General features: G+C 36.6%; 1 protein-coding gene across 1 annotated transcript; it reads left to right on the forward strand.

The window, feature by feature from the left end:
- The first annotated feature begins 478 nt into the window (after nucleotides 1-478).
- On the forward strand, nucleotides 479-17,209 carry LOC100780600 (1,4-alpha-glucan-branching enzyme 3, chloroplastic/amyloplastic). Its single transcript, XM_003553012.5, has 21 exons — nucleotides 479-909; nucleotides 1,824-1,895; nucleotides 2,149-2,213; nucleotides 2,659-3,318; nucleotides 3,431-3,603; nucleotides 3,723-3,812; nucleotides 4,330-4,405; nucleotides 5,534-5,641; nucleotides 11,247-11,337; nucleotides 11,560-11,661; nucleotides 11,986-12,088; nucleotides 12,813-12,950; nucleotides 13,076-13,147; nucleotides 13,229-13,333; nucleotides 13,653-13,730; nucleotides 13,816-13,926; nucleotides 14,219-14,299; nucleotides 14,528-14,632; nucleotides 15,262-15,347; nucleotides 15,457-15,511; nucleotides 16,557-17,209. Exons 1-21 carry the CDS (start codon nucleotides 614-616, stop codon nucleotides 16,587-16,589), a joined length of 2,700 nt encoding a protein of 899 aa, XP_003553060.1. The 5' UTR covers nucleotides 479-613; the 3' UTR covers nucleotides 16,590-17,209.
- The last annotated feature ends 1,867 nt before the right edge of the window (nucleotides 17,210-19,076 follow it).

Below are 19,076 nucleotides of genomic sequence, written 5' to 3' on the forward strand. Positions count from 1 at the left end.
TGGGAGACTTATAGCAAACATTTTAAAAATTTTATGCATTTGAGGTCATACATTCAAGATGCTAATACATAAAATACTAATATAAATTTTTGGTACGTGGAAAAACATTATATATAAGAGGATATTACTTTATAATCAATTAATTATCAAAAGATTATATTGATTTTATTTTTCTTTATCCAAAATTTATCTATTATTTATTAAATTTTTAATATTTTTAAAAAATTCATAAAATCCTTTCAAATTTAAAAAATCTATAAAGTCGTTTCACATGTTATAAATCTATCAAAATCTAAACTATCAAATTCTAATCATAAAAGAAATCTTACATTCTTCTTATAAATTCTTTTAAATTCCAAAATATTTTTTAAAATCCCAATACACCCCTTAATCAAATATACAATTTATTGTATTTCACATTATTTTTTCAATTGAAAAGTGAGAAGATATGCTTTTTTATATCCCTTTTGTAAGATTCTTGCCCATTCACTGTGACTGGTCGACTCAAATGAAAAAACCTTAAACCTCTCTAAAAACCGAACACACAACACAACACAAAACACTGAGCATAGTCGTCAGTGTTATCCTTCTTCCTTATCTCAATAATCAAACAATGTCGTCAACACTTTCAATCCCACTCGGATTCTGCTTCCCTCCAACCGTTGCTACCTCCTTCCCTCACTCCCAAACCAAACCCCAAAACGTTACTTTCCAACGCAGAAAAACAACAACGAAGGCTTGTGCTGCCTCAGAGAACCCCAACCAACGCCAAAACCCGAAGCAGAACCAGAAAGAGGCCAAAACCAAGAACGCTGGCGACGATGATGGCGAAAAGGGTATCAACCCCGCTGGCTTTCTCGCCAAACGCGGCATTTCCCACAAAGCCTTTGCGCAGTTCCTCCGTGAAAGGCAAGAATTTTGGAAAATGAGAATGGAAGTTGTGTGGTGTTTAGTGGAATTTGCGTTTGGCTTTTTTGGGTCTGTTTGGTTTTAGTGATTGTGATGGAAAGTTGGAATTTTTTAGGGGTAACACTCTTCACTTGACACTACACTGACACTTTCCTTTCCTTTGAGTGAAGGGAATTATTGTAAGTAATAATTTTAGCATATAAATAAAATCAACATTGATATTTTTACACATTCATGATTAGTTATGCATGTGCACATAATATTAACCGTTGATTTTTTTCATCAACAACTGAAATTTCTTACTTTATTCTGTAAGGTAAATTGTTCACTTTAGAAAAGCTGCATCCCTTCTTGTAATATTTAGTAGAGGGGGTAATTACATTATCTTCACACGATATTACACTGACACTCTCCATCTTTTGTTTTTTTTGGAGTAACGGTAAAGTAAGTAATTTCAGTTGTTAATAAAAATCTACAATGATATTCCAACATGTTCATGATTTGTTGCGTACATAGTATCAAAGTTTATTTATTTATTTATTTTTCCTTTCAACAACTGAAATTGTTTACTTTATTCTGTAAGGTGATTGCTCACTTTAGAGGAGTTAGATCCTTTCTTTTGGACACCTTGTGCACGGTTACTACCAAAAACAAAAAACAGGGAAGTTGTGTGTAATTTCTTAAATAAAGAGGGCCATTCTAGGGAGAAGTTGGTGTAGTTTTTCATTGATAAGCGTGTCAGTCTAGCAAGTGTAATTATCCCTGCATAAAATGGGGGAAACTTGTTTGTTTTCAATTTTGGTTGTGCAAGTGAATAATGACATGGCTATGATGGGCACCTTTTATTGTTGCCACTGGATTGATTTGAAATTTGATGTTTGACATTATAAGATGTTAATTGTTGGAGTTTTCAGGTATAAAGTATTGAAGGACATGAAGGATGAAATTTTGAAACGGCATGAGAACTTCATGATTTTGGCTTCTGGGTTAGTTCCGTTATTATGTGGCTTTAAGCTTGTAATTTGGTGCACAATTTTGCAGTTTGATTCTCTCAGCTAGAAGCTACATTATTCCTCCTAATGGGTGTTTGTGAATATTTTGACTTACTATCAATTTAATCAACCATGAGTTGGAATATGTGGTGTGTATTATGTTTCTTATCTGTGTTCTTGAAATTAGTTATCATGGAGTTATGATAGTTAGTATTTATTTTACAAAGCTGCGCATGTATTGCTCCAGGTTTGAGTTACTGGGTATGCATCGTCATCCAGAACATCGGGTGGATTATATGGAATGGGCTCCAGGTTTGACATTATCCCCTAGGTTTTCTTTTACAGTCTTTCTGATTCTGAAATCCGTAGTCTAATTTATTTTGTTTATTTTCAGCAAGAATTATTTCTTAATGTTCGATTTTATCACCCTGAGCTTTATATTATCACCCTAGATATTTGGCAAATCAATATGTTTGATATTTCATATGGATGTTCCTCAACTTGAATTATTCTATGCTCTTTGAGAAATGTAGTTGGGTCTTTTATGTCTGAGCTATACCTGCTTTGATCTGTTCCCTGGCATTAATGTAAAACCTCAACTTCTTGCTACTAGTGGCCAACACATTGGCCCTTGCGAAGAGATGTGATACAGAAAAATCATTATTTTGTCAAGTTGCCATTGTCACCAAGAAAAATATGTTGTTTGAACATGATTTTGTCCATCCTTTCTTATTTTCTGACAAGCAAGTAAATGCAGGGGCCCGCTATTGTGCAATTATTGGTGACTTCAATGGGTGGTCACCTACAGAAGATTGTGCAAGAGAGCATTACTTTGGTCATGATGATTTTGGATACTGGTTTATCATTCTTCAAGATAAGCTGAGAGAGGGAGAAGAGCCAGATAAATATTATTTTCAAATGTATAACTATGTAGATGATTATGATAAAGGGGATAGTGGTGTCTCTGTTGAAGAGCTCATAAAGAAAGCAAATGAAAAGTACTGGCAACCAGGAGAAGACCGATTTGTAAATAATCGTTTTGAAGGGCCAGTAAAGTTATATGAGCAGATATTTGGTCCTAATGGACCTCAAACCATAGAGGACATACCGGACATACCAGATCCAGAAACAAGATACAAAGCATGGGCTGCAGAGCATGGACCTTCCCCTACTGCTGCGATTGATAGTGGCAAGGAGTATGACATATATAATGTGATAGTTGATCCTCAATGGCAAGAGAAAATTCGTGCACTGGAACCTCCTGTACTGTACTGGTTTGAGACACGTAAAGGTAGGAAGGCTTGGATGAAAAAGTATAGTCCTGGCATTCCTCATGGCAGCAAGTACAGGGTCTACTTCAACACTGCAAATGGACCGTTGGAGAGGGTGCCTGCTTGGGCTACATATGTCCAGCCAGGTAAATCTTATATTGATTCTTGGAAGTCAGTCAGTTGTCTGTGTGTGTGTGTGTGTGTGTGTGTATACACTGATTTGTGTTATCTGAATGATGCTGATTTAATGCATTGCAGAGGTAGATGGAAGGCAAGCTTGTGCAATCCACTGGGAACCATCCCCTGAGCAAGCATACAAATGGAAAAATATGAGTCCCAAAGTACCAAAATCCCTGCGGATATATGAAGCTCATGTTGGAATTAGTGGTTCTGAGCCAAAAATATCCTCATTCAATGATTTCACAGACAAGGTTTCCCCCCTCATTTCTTTGGGTTGGAATTTGTAACTAATCAATTATACATATCTTCCATGTCTATATATTGTAATGGGCTCCATTGAATTTTTACTTTTATTATATGCACAATGCAGGTGCTTCCTTACATTAAGGAAGCTGGATACAATGCCATCCAGTTGATTGGAATTGTTGAACACAAGGATTATTTTACTGTTGGTTACAGAGTAAGTTAAATGTTGTAATTCTTAACTATTTTTCTCACTGTAATTATATTGTGATTGAGATTCTTTAGAAGTTCTTCAAGTTACTAACATGATGCTCACTGGAATGCATGAGCAGGGGTAGGGTAGGAACATTAAGTGGTCTTAGTGTCAGGTGTGTAAATCTGAATGTGAAGCTTCTATTATAGGTTAATGTAACCATGTTAGGCTTTATACTTCTAAGTTGTTAGAATATGGAGAATTACCCAATATATCTATTAAATTAAGTATTATTAAATATTAATATATAAGACAAAGTCAGTAGCAATTGATGCTGAATGATTTGTTTGACAAACCAGATTGTAATAATTGATGTGTATGAAATGTGTAAAAGGCATACATTGCTTTTCCTTGTAAGTCATGGCACAGGCTATGAGACTATGTGCACGTATGCCACTTGTATCTGTTCATAAGTTCTGTTCGTTGTTTATTTCTACTCTGACCTTTAGTGACATGTTCAAACTTTCATCGGATTGTGCAGGTTACAAATTTTTTTGCTGTTAGTAGTCGATATGGCACCCCTGAGGACTTTAAGCGATTAGTTGACGAGGCCCATGGTTAGCATTTTTATGCTGTACTAACTGTTGGAATTTTTAATTGTTTCTTCTGATTAATGATGACCTACTACTTTATAAGTTTTGTAGAAGTTCTTTGCACTTAAAAGTGTCAATATTATTGCTGTTCTGAAAAAAAAAATATCAGAGAACTGAAATGTGATAACATGCTGATCTAAGTTGAGATCTCCTTTGAATTCAATTATGACACTCTTTTTATTTTTTTTGGGGATAAAACAATAATTCATTTTGAAAGGGGAGAACACAAAAGCAGGTGGATCAATAATCCTCCTAAATTTATTCAGAAAATAAAAAAGGAAAGAAAGAAATATTACATAGTGAAATAAAAAAGACAACCCAGGCAAGTTAAAAAGTTGTGGATATGAACCTAGAGAAATTCTTATGAAAAACAACAATGTACATAAAACTACATTTTGGCTATGAACATAAGCATGTTCCATAAAGTTGTGGATATGGAAATGTATTGCTGATATTGAATATTGAAAGGAACAGAAACAGAGAAACAGAATTTTGAGAGGCTTTAGAGAATGGGAATGCTTTATTATTTTAGTATAATGTAGTATATAGGTTATGCAAGACTCTCTTAATAGCATTAGTGGAGACTGTTTCCTTGACTAATATTAAGAGTGCAATTTCCTAGACACTAATACCCATGAACACTAAATGCATTTTGACATGATATACATGATCATACTATTTCCTAAGTAAATTTACTATAATATTTCCAACAGCTGAAAATCCTGGAATTATGCTCTGGCCTAACACAACAAAATCCTGTGGAAGGAGCACAATTCCAGGCATTTTAACATTAAAATTTGGAGACAAGAAGAGCATGCTAGATTATATTAGGTTACTCACTTGCCTTCATTACAATAGAAGGATAACCTTCACTGTGACCAGCAAGCCAACTGGATATTTATCTAAATTAAAGGAAGAAAAGAAACAAAAGCAAGTTAAGCCAGAAATGGTTACTGCACCAGTACATAGTTTCCCTGTTTTGCATTAAAGGCTAAAAATATAAAAATCTATTATATATGATGACAAAATTCTCCTCTTTGTCTTTATTCTGCAAAAGAGACTATTTTGCTAACTCTTCTTTTGATCACACAGGACTAGGACTGCTCATCATCTTAGAAATTGTCCATTCATATGCTGCAGCAGATGAGATGGTCGGATTGTCAATGTTTGATGGATCTAATGACTGTTTTTTTCGTTCTGGTACCTGTTCATACTGCTGAAAAATCGTCATTTAGTGTCATGCAATTTTTTTTGTTTTTTTCCCTTGCCATTCTACTATTAATCAGCCAGTCTGATGTGACATCAGATATTAGTCTGTGAATGATGTTTCCTGATAGGGAAAACACAGATCACAGAGCAGGGGTACAAAGAGAACATTCAGCAGAGGTGCAGAATATGGAAAAGCCCAAAAGGAGAGTAATGAGGCCAGCTTACCTTCAAGATTATGCGTAAGGGTAGAAAAGGGATTTAGTGGGGATAGTGCCGTTAGAGCAGGGGACAAGCTTAACGGAATTGATTCTGTGATATTCCTCTTGCACCAAAAGATAAGAATTCTGTTAGCAGAGGATAGTATAAATAAGTATGTAAATAAAATCAGAATCATGAATGAGAATATATCTTCCTTGCCTTATTCCTTCTTCCCTTTCTCTATGGAGGCCCTGGTCCTCGAAACCAGTTAATTAGATCTTTCCCCTAACATTGGTGCTCTCGTTCCTTCACCATGACCGAACCACCTCCTTCTTCCGCCGACAAATTGGAAGAGCTTCTCATCCGCCTCACCCACCAACAATTATCCCTCACCAGCAAAATTGACGATCTCATACATCACGTTTCCCCTTTGATACCGCCCGCACCGTCCTTCTCCTCCCCTTTGCCTCGTCATTTCCCTGCTCCTGTAACCAACCATAGAATGAAATTAGACGTCCCACGGTTCGATGGTACAGATCCTTTGGGCTGGATTTTTAAAATAAACCAATTTTTCGAGTATCACGGCACCCCCGAGTACGAGCGTTTAACGATTGCATCGTTCTATATGGAGGGCCGCGCACTCTCTTGGTTTCAGTGGATGACCAGCAATGGTCACCTCACATCTTGGCCCGTGTTTCTCCAGGCTTTGCAATCCCGGTTTGCCCCTTCGCAGTACGAAGACCCCACAGGGGCACTGTGCAAACTCATGCAGAAAGGGACAGTAGCTGCTTACCAAGCGGAGTTCGAGGATCTTTCGAATCGTGTTTCCGGCATTCCTCCAACGGTCCTCCTCAGCTGCTTCATCTCCGGCCTCCTTCCGGAAATCCGCCGCGAGGTGCAAGCGCACCAGCCCCTGACCCTCTCTCAGGCCGCCGGCCTCGCCCGCCTGCAGGAGGAAAAACTCATCGACCACAGACCCCCACCGCCACCCCCTCCCCACCGCCCTCGCCCACCGCCACCTTCTCCCTCGAACCCCATTTCACTTCGCCCTAACCCTCTTCCCCCTCTTCTCACGACTTCCCCTCGACCCCCACCGCCACCCTTCAAGCGCCTCACCTCCGACGAGATAGCCTCTCGCCGTGAGCGCGGGCTCTGCTTCAGCTGCGACGAGAAGTACCACCGGGGGCACCGCTGCGCCTCTCGGGTATTCCTGTTGCTAGCTGAAGAGGAGGATAACCCTAACCCGCCTCTTATAGAGCCATTGGACCACATACCCGAACCCGCTCCTGACCCGCCCGATACCCATGACCTGTACCCGGCCCAACTCAGTTTAAACTCCTTAGCAGGCCACTTAGCCCCTGAAACGCTCCGTTTCGTAGCCACCATTTCCGGTCGTGACGTCGTGCTCCTGGTGGACGGAGGAAGCACGCATAACTTCATCCAACTGCAATTGGTCTCCCAATTGGGCCTGCGTCCCATGTCTACGTCACCCCTCCGTGTCATGGTTGGCAATGGCCAACAATTAGAATGCAATTCGTTGTGCTCCGCTGTCCCTATTACTATTCAGACCACCACATTTCACGTTGACCTTTATGTACTACCAATCTCCGGTGCGAATGTTGTCCTTGGAGTGCACTGGCTCAAATCCTTGGGCCCAGTGCTCACCGATTACAATCACCTGACAATGCAATTCTTCTATGAAGACAACTTGATTCACTTACAGGGGGACATGGATGCTGCCCTGAGTTCACTTTCTTCGTTACAATTTCGCAGACTGAGTCGTAAGAACAGGGATGGGCTCTATTACCATATCACCCTCTTACCCAGTGTTGACACCTCCACGCAGGACTTGCCTCCAAGTATCCTTACCTTATTGACCAAATACGATACCCTGTTCCACCCTCCGAACACACTACCCCCAACCCGTGACACCGACCACCACATACATCTCCTTCCCCAAGCACCTCCGGTCAATGTCCGCCCATACCGTTATCCCCATTACCAAAAACAGGAGATTGAGTCTCAGGTGGATTCAATGTTGCAAAAGGGCCTTATCCAGCCCAGCTCTAGCCCCTTTTCTTCTCCTGTTTTGTTGGTTAAGAAGCAAGATGGTTCATGGAGGTTCTGCGTCGATTACAGAGCACTGAATGCGTTGACCGTGAGAGACCGGTTCCCAATTCCGACGATCGATGAGTTACTCGATGAATTGGGTGGCGCAAGGTATTTCTCTAAGCTCGATTTGCTCCAGGGCTACCATCAGATACGCATGCACCCTCCCGATATCCCTAAGACTGCTTTCCGCACCCATCATGGCCATTACGAATTCAAGGTAATGCCATTCGGGTTGTGCAACGCCCCCTCATCATTTCAGGCCACCATGAATGCTATTTTCCGGCCATACCTCCGCCAATTCCTCATTGTCTTCTTCGATGACATTTTGATATACAGCAACTCCTTGGATGTCCATGTGCACCACCTCGAGCTCACCTTTCAGGTACTCCTTCATCATCAATTCACACTGAAGCTTTCAAAGTGCTCTTTTGCCCAGGAACAGGTCGAATACCTAGGTCACCTGGTTTCCCACCGGGGAGTTGAACCATTGCCGTCAAAGGTCGATGCTATCCAACAGTGGCCGACTCCAAGAACTGTAAAGACCTTGAAGAGTTTCTTAGGCCTTGCCGGCTTCTACCGCCGGTTCATCAAAGGCTACGCAACCATTGCGGCCCCTTTGGTTAAGGCAACCACTGGTGATGCACTCCGATGGACGGCGGATACTCAGACTGCTTTTGATCGTCTCAAACACGCGTTATCGTCAGCTCCGGTCTTAGCCCTGCCGGACTTTACCCTGCCCTTCACGGTGGAGACAGACGCCTCTGGGGTTGGCATGGGCGCCGTCCTTTCGCAGCAGGGACACCCCATTGCCTACTTCAGTAAACCATTTAGTGCCAAGCTCCTCTGGTCATCAACATATGTCCGTGAATTGTTTGCTATCACGACAGCCATTAAGAAATGGCGTCAATATCTCCTCGGACATCACTTCATCATCGTCACTGATCACAGAAGCCTGAAGGAATTGCTCACACAGGTAATCCAGACCCCGGAGCAGCATACCTACTTGGCTCGGTTGCTTGGTTATGATTATGAAATCCAATACCGGGCCGGTGCTCATAATCAAGCCGCCGATGCTCTCTCCCGATTGCCGGAAAACACTGCTTCTCTTTGGGTGTTATCAGTTCCTTGTCTGACATTCTTCGAGGAACTTCAGCAGCAATTACAAACCCACCCTGATTATGTCCGAAAACGCCAAGCTATCACGGAGCAACCCTCCAATCACCCTGCATTCTCTATCTCGAGTAATTTGATTCTCCATAAGGGGCGTATCTGGCTCCCAGAGGGATTTCACTTGATTCCCGCTTTAATTGCAGAATTCCATTCAACACCCACAGGGGGTCACGCCGGCATCGCGAAAACAGTTGCTCGGGTCTTGGAGAATTTTTCATGGCCTAAGCTCCGGGAGGATGTCACACACTTCGTGACCAATTGGGCAGAATGTCAGTGCACCAAATATGAGACTAAGCGCCTGGCCGGATTGTTGTGTCCTCTTCCGGTTCCTTTCCGGCCATGGGAGGACCTTTCTCTCGATTTCATCACGGGTTTGCCGGCATACCATGGACACACCGTCATTCTTGTCGTCGTGGATAGGTTCTCGAAGGGAGTTCATCTGGGTACGCTTCCCACAGCTCACACAGCATTGACAGTGGCCTCGTTATTTGTCGACATTGTGGTCAAGCTTCACGGTGTTCCTCGAAGCCTTGTATCTGACCGCGACCCTCTCTTTATTAGTAGATTCTGGCAGGAGCTCTTCCGGCGCAGTGGTACCCAACTCCGCATGAGCACCGCCTATCACCCCCAAAGTGACGGCCAAACTGAGGTACTCAATAGGACTATTGAACAATATTTGAGAAGCTTTGTTCACCGGCGACCCAACACTTGGGGTAAATACCTTCCTTGGGCGGAATGGTCACATAATACGTCTTGGAACTCAGCCACCGGGACAACTCCTTATGAGCTCACCTTCGGAAAGAAACCATTCAATTTCCCTGAGTACATTGCCGGGACCTCTGCTGTGGATGCTGTGGATTCCTTGTTACAAGATCGTGAGGAAACCTTCCAATTGGTCCGCCGGAAGCTTTTGAAAGCCCAAAGTTGCATGAAGGAACAGGCTGACCGTCATCGGCGTGACGTAAGCTGCAATTCGGGTGACTGGGTTTGGCTTAAATTGCGACCTCACCGACAAACATCAGCTAAAGGTCCTCAGAGTTCTGCGGGGAAACTAGCAAGAAGGTACTATGGGCCCTTCAAGATTATCGAGGCCATCGGCAAAGTGGCTTATCGCCTGCAGCTTCCCCCGGCGACGAAGATTCATGATGTCTTCCATTGCTCTCTACTCAAACCGTTTCATGGTCAATTGGACACCACTTCTTTCGCGCCTCTACCTGCTCAATTTCATAATGACCAACCCATTATCACTCCGGCAGCAATTGTGGATTATCGCAAAACCCCTTCTGAAGCTTGGGAAGTCTTGGTTCAATGGCATGGCTTATCCCCAGATGATACGTCTTGGGAGGATTGGTCTGCTTTGCTTAATGACTATCACCTTGAGGACAAGGTGATTTCCCAAGGGCCGCGGGATGATAGGGAAAACACAGATCACAGAGCAGGGGTACAAAGAGAACATTCAGCAGAGGTGCAGAATATGGAAAAGCCCAAAAGGAGAGTAATGAGGCCAGCTTACCTTCAAGATTATGCGTAAGGGTAGAAAAGGGATTTAGTGGGGATAGTGCCGTTAGAGCAGGGGACAAGCTTAACGGAATTGATTCTGTGATATTCCTCTTGCACCAAAAGATAAGAATTCTGTTAGCAGAGGATAGTATAAATAAGTATGTAAATAAAATCAGAATCATGAATGAGAATATATCTTCCTTGCCTTATTCCTTCTTCCCTTTCTCTATGGAGGCCCTGGTCCTCGAAACCAGTTAATTAGATCTTTCCCCTAACATTTCCTCTGTTATTTGATGTCAATTCTTGATATAATAAATTTCATCTCTGCATTTTAAATATTTGAATATGCAATTCTTGAAATATACTACTGTTAAAAGGGTAGCCATCCTGTCTCAACAAACTTCTTTTATTTAGATCTCATTGAATTCTTTCTCTGTTTGGTAAGTTGTTTGTTGTCCAATGATAGACTTTTATATGTTTCCTGAATATGATATTTATATTTTCTTTTGGTTCCTTTTTATAAAGAACATGTTGTGTTGAATTTTCCTTTTCTGCTTTGCCATCATTCCAATACCTGTAAATACCAGTTTTGATTTCAACTTTCCTTGTTGAATAGGTAAACGAGGGCAACACAAATTTTGGGGAACGAGAATGTTCAAATATGGTGACCCTGATGTTTTGCATTTCCTCCTATCAAACTTGAACTGGTATATGCAATTGCAAAGCAAAGACACTGTAGAGTACACTTCTCGCTGTAGTTGTCTCTTTGAGTCATGGCCTTTCTACCTGATTGATCAATTAGTTAATTATTTTATACAGAACTTGATTTTTTTTATTATTTGTTATTCGTTTGTTACTTTTTATTGCTTCAGCATTTGGCAGGAGGGGTTGGTATACGCTAAATTACTCATGAAATGATTTCTGAACAGGTGGATTGTGGAGTATCAAATTGATGGTTTTCAGTTCCATTCAGTTTCATCTATGATGTATACTCACAATGGTTTTGCTTCTTTTACTGGAGAATTGGAGGAGTAAGGTCTTTTTCCAAAGTTTATTGCTTCTTATGGATAAATTTACATGAGTTTTAGTTGGTTTTTGCAAAGATATTTTAGTTCCAAGACATTGCTGAATCCTAATGCTGTTATGAAGGCATTCACATTGTATTTCTCCCCTTTCAAAAGATTCTTTAAGGTTTCCTGTATCATTGTCAATTTTTTGTTTGTTTCTCCTTATGATACAACTTGACATTTGCAGAATTTCAAGACAATTGATCTGTATTACTTATATTGCTTTTAAAATAGGATACACAATGACAATTAAAAATTGTATAGATTACATATGTTAGTTTCATTCAGGTACTGCAACCAATATGTTGACAAGGATGCGCTAGTATATCTTATCTTGGCCAACGAGATACTGCATTCTCTTCACCCAAATATTATCACAATAGCAGAAGATGTAAGTATTTATGTTCTTTTCTTTTTATTTTATAATTTTAGGTACTTTTGCATACTTAACTTGGGTGCATAGCACTTTTTAAGAGTGAATAGAAAAAAGACAAATAGGCCATTTATTGTGAATTGGAACTATGTGCATGCTTCCAAACTGTTTGTTGCCCATGCAGTCAAATGGAAAATAGACTGACAAAAAGGCATGAAGGATGATGAAAGTAAACTTTAGGAGTAACCATTAAAAGAGACTTTACTCTAAATGGGTTTGCAAAAAAGAAATGATTTTTGTTATATCTCATCTCATTGATATCATTTAATCTATGTAGCTGGCACCACCTAGTTGTGAGAAGACTTGGTTGATGTCAGATTAAAAGGCTCATCAAGTAGGTAAACATGTTAAAAAGATAAGCATTTGTCATGATTCAATAAGCCAATATAACAAAAAAAGGAAAAAGATAATCTGCTGTGTCTTTTTTTTATTATTTTTTCTTTCTTTTTTTGGGGAGGTGGGGGGTTACTGAAAATGTGCTTTGTTAATTATTTAATGTAATCTTCCTGATGTTTACATAGTGATTTGCATTTATTCAGTGATTTCCTCCTGTTTCTTTAGTCATTTGCATTTATTCTTCTACCATCCCCTGCCCATAAGTTTTGGGGAGCGCATTTTGGAAGCTAAACAGTCATTATCCTGAGGTCTTCACATTAATATAATGTTTGTATCCATTGCTCAGGCAACATTTTATCCTGGATTATGTGAGCCAACTTCTCAAGGTGGATTGGGATTTGATTACTATGTCAACCTTTCTGTGCCTGATATGTGGTCAACCTTTCTTGAGAGTGTTCCTGATCATGAATGGAGCATGACTAAGGTTGTACTTGAATATAATTGATTATTCTTTCATTAAATGAAATGTTTTGGTTGGCCCTGTTAGTATTTTATTTTATTTTTTTTAATTAAATTCTATAATCATTGTTTTTACTTCTAATGGTGTAGATTGTTAACACATTAGTTTCCAATAGAGAACATGCTGACAAGATGCTTATGTATGCTGAAAATCACAACCAGGTAACTTAACTTACTCAATTTCTAGAACTATGAGCTCTATTTCTTTGCTATTGTTTTGAATTATTCTTTTCTTTTTGTCAGTCCATATCCGGAAGGCGATCATTTGCAGAAATATTGTTTGGTGAAATAGATGAGAATTCAAATCACTATAAGGAATCTTTATTGAGGGGATCTTCATTACATAAAGTATGCTGTTCACTATTCTCTAAATTTACTATTTAGAAGTTAAAACAAGGATTTTGAAATTAGAAATAAAATTTGGTTCCCCCCCCCCCCCCCTCTCTCTCCAAGTTGTTAAGCATTACTGTTATAACATGGGTAATTATGCAGTAGGTTTAGCATAAATAATTCTGTGGGTTCTGCTTCTGAAATTTTTCCAAAATTTCTTCCTCCATTTCTATATTAAAAGTAACATGCTTCTGGTATCTGTGTGTGTGTATCATGTAAGGTGAATTTTCATTCAATTTTAATCATTCTTGATTAATTTTCTTGACTTTTGGGCTAGATTATCCGATTGATCACATTAACGATTGGTGGTCGTGCCTATCTGAACTTCATGGGTAATGAATTTGGGCATCCAAAGGTGAGGATTCCTCGTATTAAGTATGTGCATATTCATACTTCCTTATTCGTGACTGATAATGTATTTGATGTTTTGCCTGTGCCAGAGAGTTGAATTTCCAACATCAAGCAACAACAACTCGTATTTGCTTGCCAATCGTCAGTGGGATCTTTTGACAAAAGATGGAGTTCACCGTGATTTATTTGCTTTTGATAAGGTGATCTAATCTCTTGGTATTAAAAGTTGTGTTCTTGGAACGTAATTGAGGTTGAACTGCTCAAATATTAAATGCATCAATTTGTATGGTGTTTAGAGTTTGCTAATAATTTTTTATTCATAAACAGTATAGGCTGCTAGCGGTTTCTTGAATTCAATTTAACCATGTATTTATTAATCATATTTGACTTGAAGCTGCCTTTTGGATTAGGACACTGTATGTAACTGACCTGTAAGCAAACAAAGATTATTAAAATGCCAAGCAATGAAATTACTTGTACACTTATTTTCAGGATATGATGAAGCTGGATGAAAATGTCAAAGTGCTCTCACGAAATATTCCAAACATTCACCATGTGAATGATAGCTCAATGGTATATTGAATTTTTTTAATTCCTTTCTGGCATATTTGTTGACAGTTCAATGGTATATGTTCTTTTCCTCATTTGTCTAATGGCATCATGCTTTGCTTTCTTCTGTTTATATATGCAAGCCCTTGACATATTTGTATTATATATTTTTATGATATACCTTGCCAACCAGTGTCAATTAATTAATAATGTATGTATTAACAGTAGATACTTCTATTATTTGCATTGCAGGTCATATCTTACATCAGAGGTCCCCTTCTCTTTATTTTCAATTTTCATCCAAAAGATTCTTATGATAGTTACAGCATAGGTGTAGAAGAAGCTGGGGAATATCAAGTAAGAGTCAGTTCATCATGAATTTGTAACTTCTCGTGTTATTTTTTTTTTGGCTTAAATCCAATTTTGGTTCCCCTATTTTGCTCAATCTGCAATTTTGGTCCCTCCATTTTAAAATAGAGACATTTGGTTTCTCTATTTTAAAAAATCCACGATTTTAATCCCCTATTTCAAAATAGAGACATTTGGTCCTTCTATTTTGCAAAATTTTCAATTTTAGTCAAGTTCACAATTTTTCCTATGTTTTATTTCTTTTATTTTGATCAAGTTGAATCCTAGACCTAACATATTCATTTAAGATATCATAAAAAAATGATTTAATTAATTATAATGTAAGAAATAAAATGCAGATAAAATTGAAGATTGGACCAAAATTGTGGATTTTCTTTTAAAATATGGGGATAAAAAGTGTGAATTTTCTAAAATAGAAGGACTAAATGTCTCTATTTTAAAAGGGAAGAAGTAAAATTGCAGATTGAACAAAATAGGGGGTCCAAAATTGCATTTAAACCTTATTTTTTTCATCCCTGTACTGTTATCTTTGCATATTTCAATCTGTTTGAAGGCATAGTTTTTTAATTATTTTGTTTTAGGCCCTTTGTAGTGATAACTAAGTTTTGCTGGCACAGATTATTCTAAACACAGATGAAATAAAGTATGGAGGTCAAGGGATCCTTAAAGAAGAACAGTATTTTCTAAAAACTATCAGCAGAAGGTACCAATGCTCTTTAAATCTCTTTCCTTTTTAAAGATTTACTTTTGTACTTTTTATTTATTTATTTTGTATCTTTGATGTGTGCAACAAATGTATTGACTATTGACAGAGTTGATGGCCTTCGAAACTGCTTAGAGGTGTCACTACCCAGCAGAACTTCTCAGGTTGATAACTTCGTTGCTGTTATTACATTTTACTTTATTCCCAAGAACTATATGTATCATAGTTATACAATCAAAGACTTGAAATATATCTAACTTGAAGTTATTTTTCTAGGTTCTTATTAGCCCTTATTTGGTGGTATCAATAACTATCACCATTAAGAAAAAAAATGTAGATGTGCAATTTACAGATAAATGCAGAAAGGTTGAAAACACTAATTATCTGATTTTATTGAACTCTATTCTTTCGGTTGAAAACATTGTTCTCTTTTGATGTGTGGGCTCATACCATACCAGCAACTTTTTGATATTCAGTTTGGTGTCCTCTCAATTGTAAAACACTAATTATCTGATTTTGTTGAACTCTATTCTTTGGGTTAAACATATTGTTCTCTTTTGATGCGTGGACTCATATCATACCAGCACCTTTTTGCTGAGGACATAACCTTTTAAGAAATGGCTTTTTCATACACTTTTATAACATAAGTTTATCCTTGAAATTTTCATCCCTTTTTAAGGGGGCACTAAACTAACCCTTAGACCAATGTTTCCCTACAACTTAGCCACAATCTTGATCCCAAAAGCCAACTGTTGCAGTTTGTTGTCAATTTATCTATATATGTGTATCGATTCGAAGTGTTGTGTTTTCTGAAACTATGGATATAATAATTATATGACACTCATTAAATTTTAAGATGCTATAGGGGGAATATGTTGAATGAAATAATGAATAGTTTCAATTTAGACATGTATATTGCTTATATAATAAATAAAACCATATCTACATTTCAGCGCTCAAGTTCTTTGGCACTTATTGTAATTAATTTCTAAGTCTATATTCAGGGATTTTCCTCTATTAGTTTATATAAATATAAATTGCACTATAACTATATTACTCCTAAGATTACTCATTGCAAAAGTCATGTATATTACAATTTACAAACCTTCAATCAGATGTTCTGTGCAGAACTTTTGAAGTAATATGCATATGTTTGTATTGACTATGTCTGCTTGACAGTACTAAGGATAAGGACTTCTACCTTTTCAGGTTTACAAGTTAAGGCGGATTTTGAGAATATAAGGCACACTGCATCTATGGAAGTAACTTTCAACCAGAATTTCATGACATTTTACCACTGAATGCTTTTCTTTGGTATGTCTACCAATGTAAGAAAAGGATAAGATTAAATATGATCCACAGCATACATGTAAATCTACATGAAGGTGCAGATGTTAATTGAACGGGTTGATGGAAAGCCACTTTCTAAGATGTGGGTTATTCTAAAATCCCTGTGAAAGCTTTCAGAGCAATGAATCCTAATCCTAAATTTATACAGATGCAAGATACTGAAATATGGCACTTCATGTTTTAATTACATAAAACTAAGATCATGCTTGCAAACCCCATTGATTCATGTACCACAAATGTGCTAGGTTCTGTGTAGAGTTGCTTTAGGCTTATGAGGTGGTTTTTAGGAGGAGGATTTTATAGGATAGGAATATTTGTTTTTTCATATTTAAGTATTTAACATTATATTCATAAAGCAAAGGGGAGTGAGGTGATTTTTTTATTGATGTAATTAAAGCCATTAGTTGCACTGGGACTGACTTGTTGGTTTCTTTTACCTTAAATTATAGTTATGCATGTATTGTCTGTATATTTCAGCCTAATTATGTCATATGAAAATGTAAATTTCCTAATTAGAAGATGCATCAAATATCTGCTGGAAGATGAATCTTCACATTATGGCTAGTAAACATTTTGATCCAGATGCCAAGCTGCCAAAATTGCCTGATGAATCGTGGGCGTTGAGTGAGGAAAAAAAAGTGATTAATGGATGTATGTTCATGTTGAGAGCACCTTGAGTGTGCATTTTTTTTGCATTTTTTTCTGAGGTATGTTTGTGTTAGAGGGTGAAGGAATAATGTATACGGTGAACATGAGAGTTTAGAGTGTTTATGCAATGTGTGTGACCTTAGAGTTGAATAAGGGGGAAAAACTGAAAGAAAGGTTGAAAAAATGAGTGATCATTAATTTTTACATTAATTTTTAATTAAACTTATACATTTTATTTAAGGCTTAATTTTTTTGTTCTTACAAATGTTGAAAAAATGAGTGATAATTAATTTTTAATTAAACTTATACATTTTATTTAAGGCTTAATTTTTTCTGTTCTTACAAATGTCACTTTTTTCTTTCAGTCTATGTATTTGTTTTTAATTTTCCATCCTTGTAATATTATTTTTTTCATTTTTAGTCTCTGTAATTAAAATTTACAGTAAAATTATATTAATGATTATTTTAGTCAGAATTCATTAAATTTATTAAAATTTTATTTTCATTAAAATTATATTCATGATTATTTTAGTCAATATTCATTAAATCTGAAATTAATCAAAAAATTGTTTACAAATTTAATATACATTGTTCATTATCATGTGCCTTAAAAACATGTCTTGTACTACTAATGTAGAGTCATTAAAATTAGTTTTTAATGATTTAATTAAATCTACTCACTTCAACTAAGGTATATTTTATTCAAAGATGGAAAATTTTATTTTTTATAGTCTTATTCAACTCAAATAAAATTGGCTCTAATGAAAAATATATGCACCTCTACATAATAATAAAAAGGAAAATATATGTAACCTATAAAAAATTTATTGCAGTATTCTGTATTCCTCTAGTGTTAAAAATAAGCAAAAAAAAAAAATCAATAATGCTAATAAATAAAGTTAATTAACACTATTTAATTTTATTGTCATTTAAAAGTTAACTTTTTTGCTTCTCAACCTTGATATCAATAATAAAAAAGAATTAATAAAAGTAAAATCTCAATTAAGTAAATAATATTTTGAAAATGGTTTCGTTCAAATAGTGTGAAATTACTTCCAATTTATTTATATTTAAAACTGAAAAGAGTGTAAAATTTCAAATGGATATTAATAATATATTGTTAACATTATATTTTCAGTATTTTTAAATTTTCTTTATTATTGAATAAAATATTATATCAATTTCACCAAATTATTTAGAATATGAAATTTCATCAAATAATAAATAAATATCAATACAAGTACTTTTTCTGGTCAAAAGAAATTTATTTATTTAAACATCAATAAAGTGAGTACTCTCTCATCATTGATTAAGAAAAAAAAAAGAAATACATTTCTGGTACATAAAAAGGGAAATATATTTAATAAAAAAATTATTTATTGAATTAAATTACAATATAAAAACATTTAAAACTTAAACAATAAAAATGTTTAATAAAATCTGTAAATGCTTCTCAATTGAAATTTTTAATTATATTTTGTAATTTTTAACATACATATATATATATATATATATATATTATCTAATACATGAAATATATTAGGTTTAATTTCAAAATCCGCATTGATTAAAAATTTGATCAATATTTTCTTAAAAAATAAAAACTTTAAAATTGTTTAAGGAAAAACTAGAATCATAATCCTTAAAGTAAAAAACATACTCTTCTATAACTATGCTCAAATACTCATTTAAAATTTAAATTTAATTCTTTTTTAATTTATTATATTTTTA

This window comes from Glycine max, chromosome 18 (assembly GCF_000004515.6).
Source record: "Glycine max cultivar Williams 82 chromosome 18, Glycine_max_v4.0, whole genome shotgun sequence".
Taxonomy (NCBI): Eukaryota; Viridiplantae; Streptophyta; class Magnoliopsida; order Fabales; family Fabaceae; genus Glycine; species Glycine max.

Excerpts from the sequence above, each read along its gene's own strand:
- LOC100780600 (XM_003553012.5), top strand. The coding sequence starts at position 614 with ATGTCGTCAACACTTTCAATCCCACTCGGATTCTGCTTCCCTCCAACC. Across the intron at positions 910-1,823 it reads GCGCAGTTCCTCCGTGAAAG|GTATAAAGTATTGAAGGACA; the intron begins GCAAGAATTTTG and ends TGGAGTTTTCAG. Across the intron at positions 3,604-3,722 it reads TCAATGATTTCACAGACAAG|GTGCTTCCTTACATTAAGGA; the intron begins GTTTCCCCCCTC and ends TGCACAATGCAG.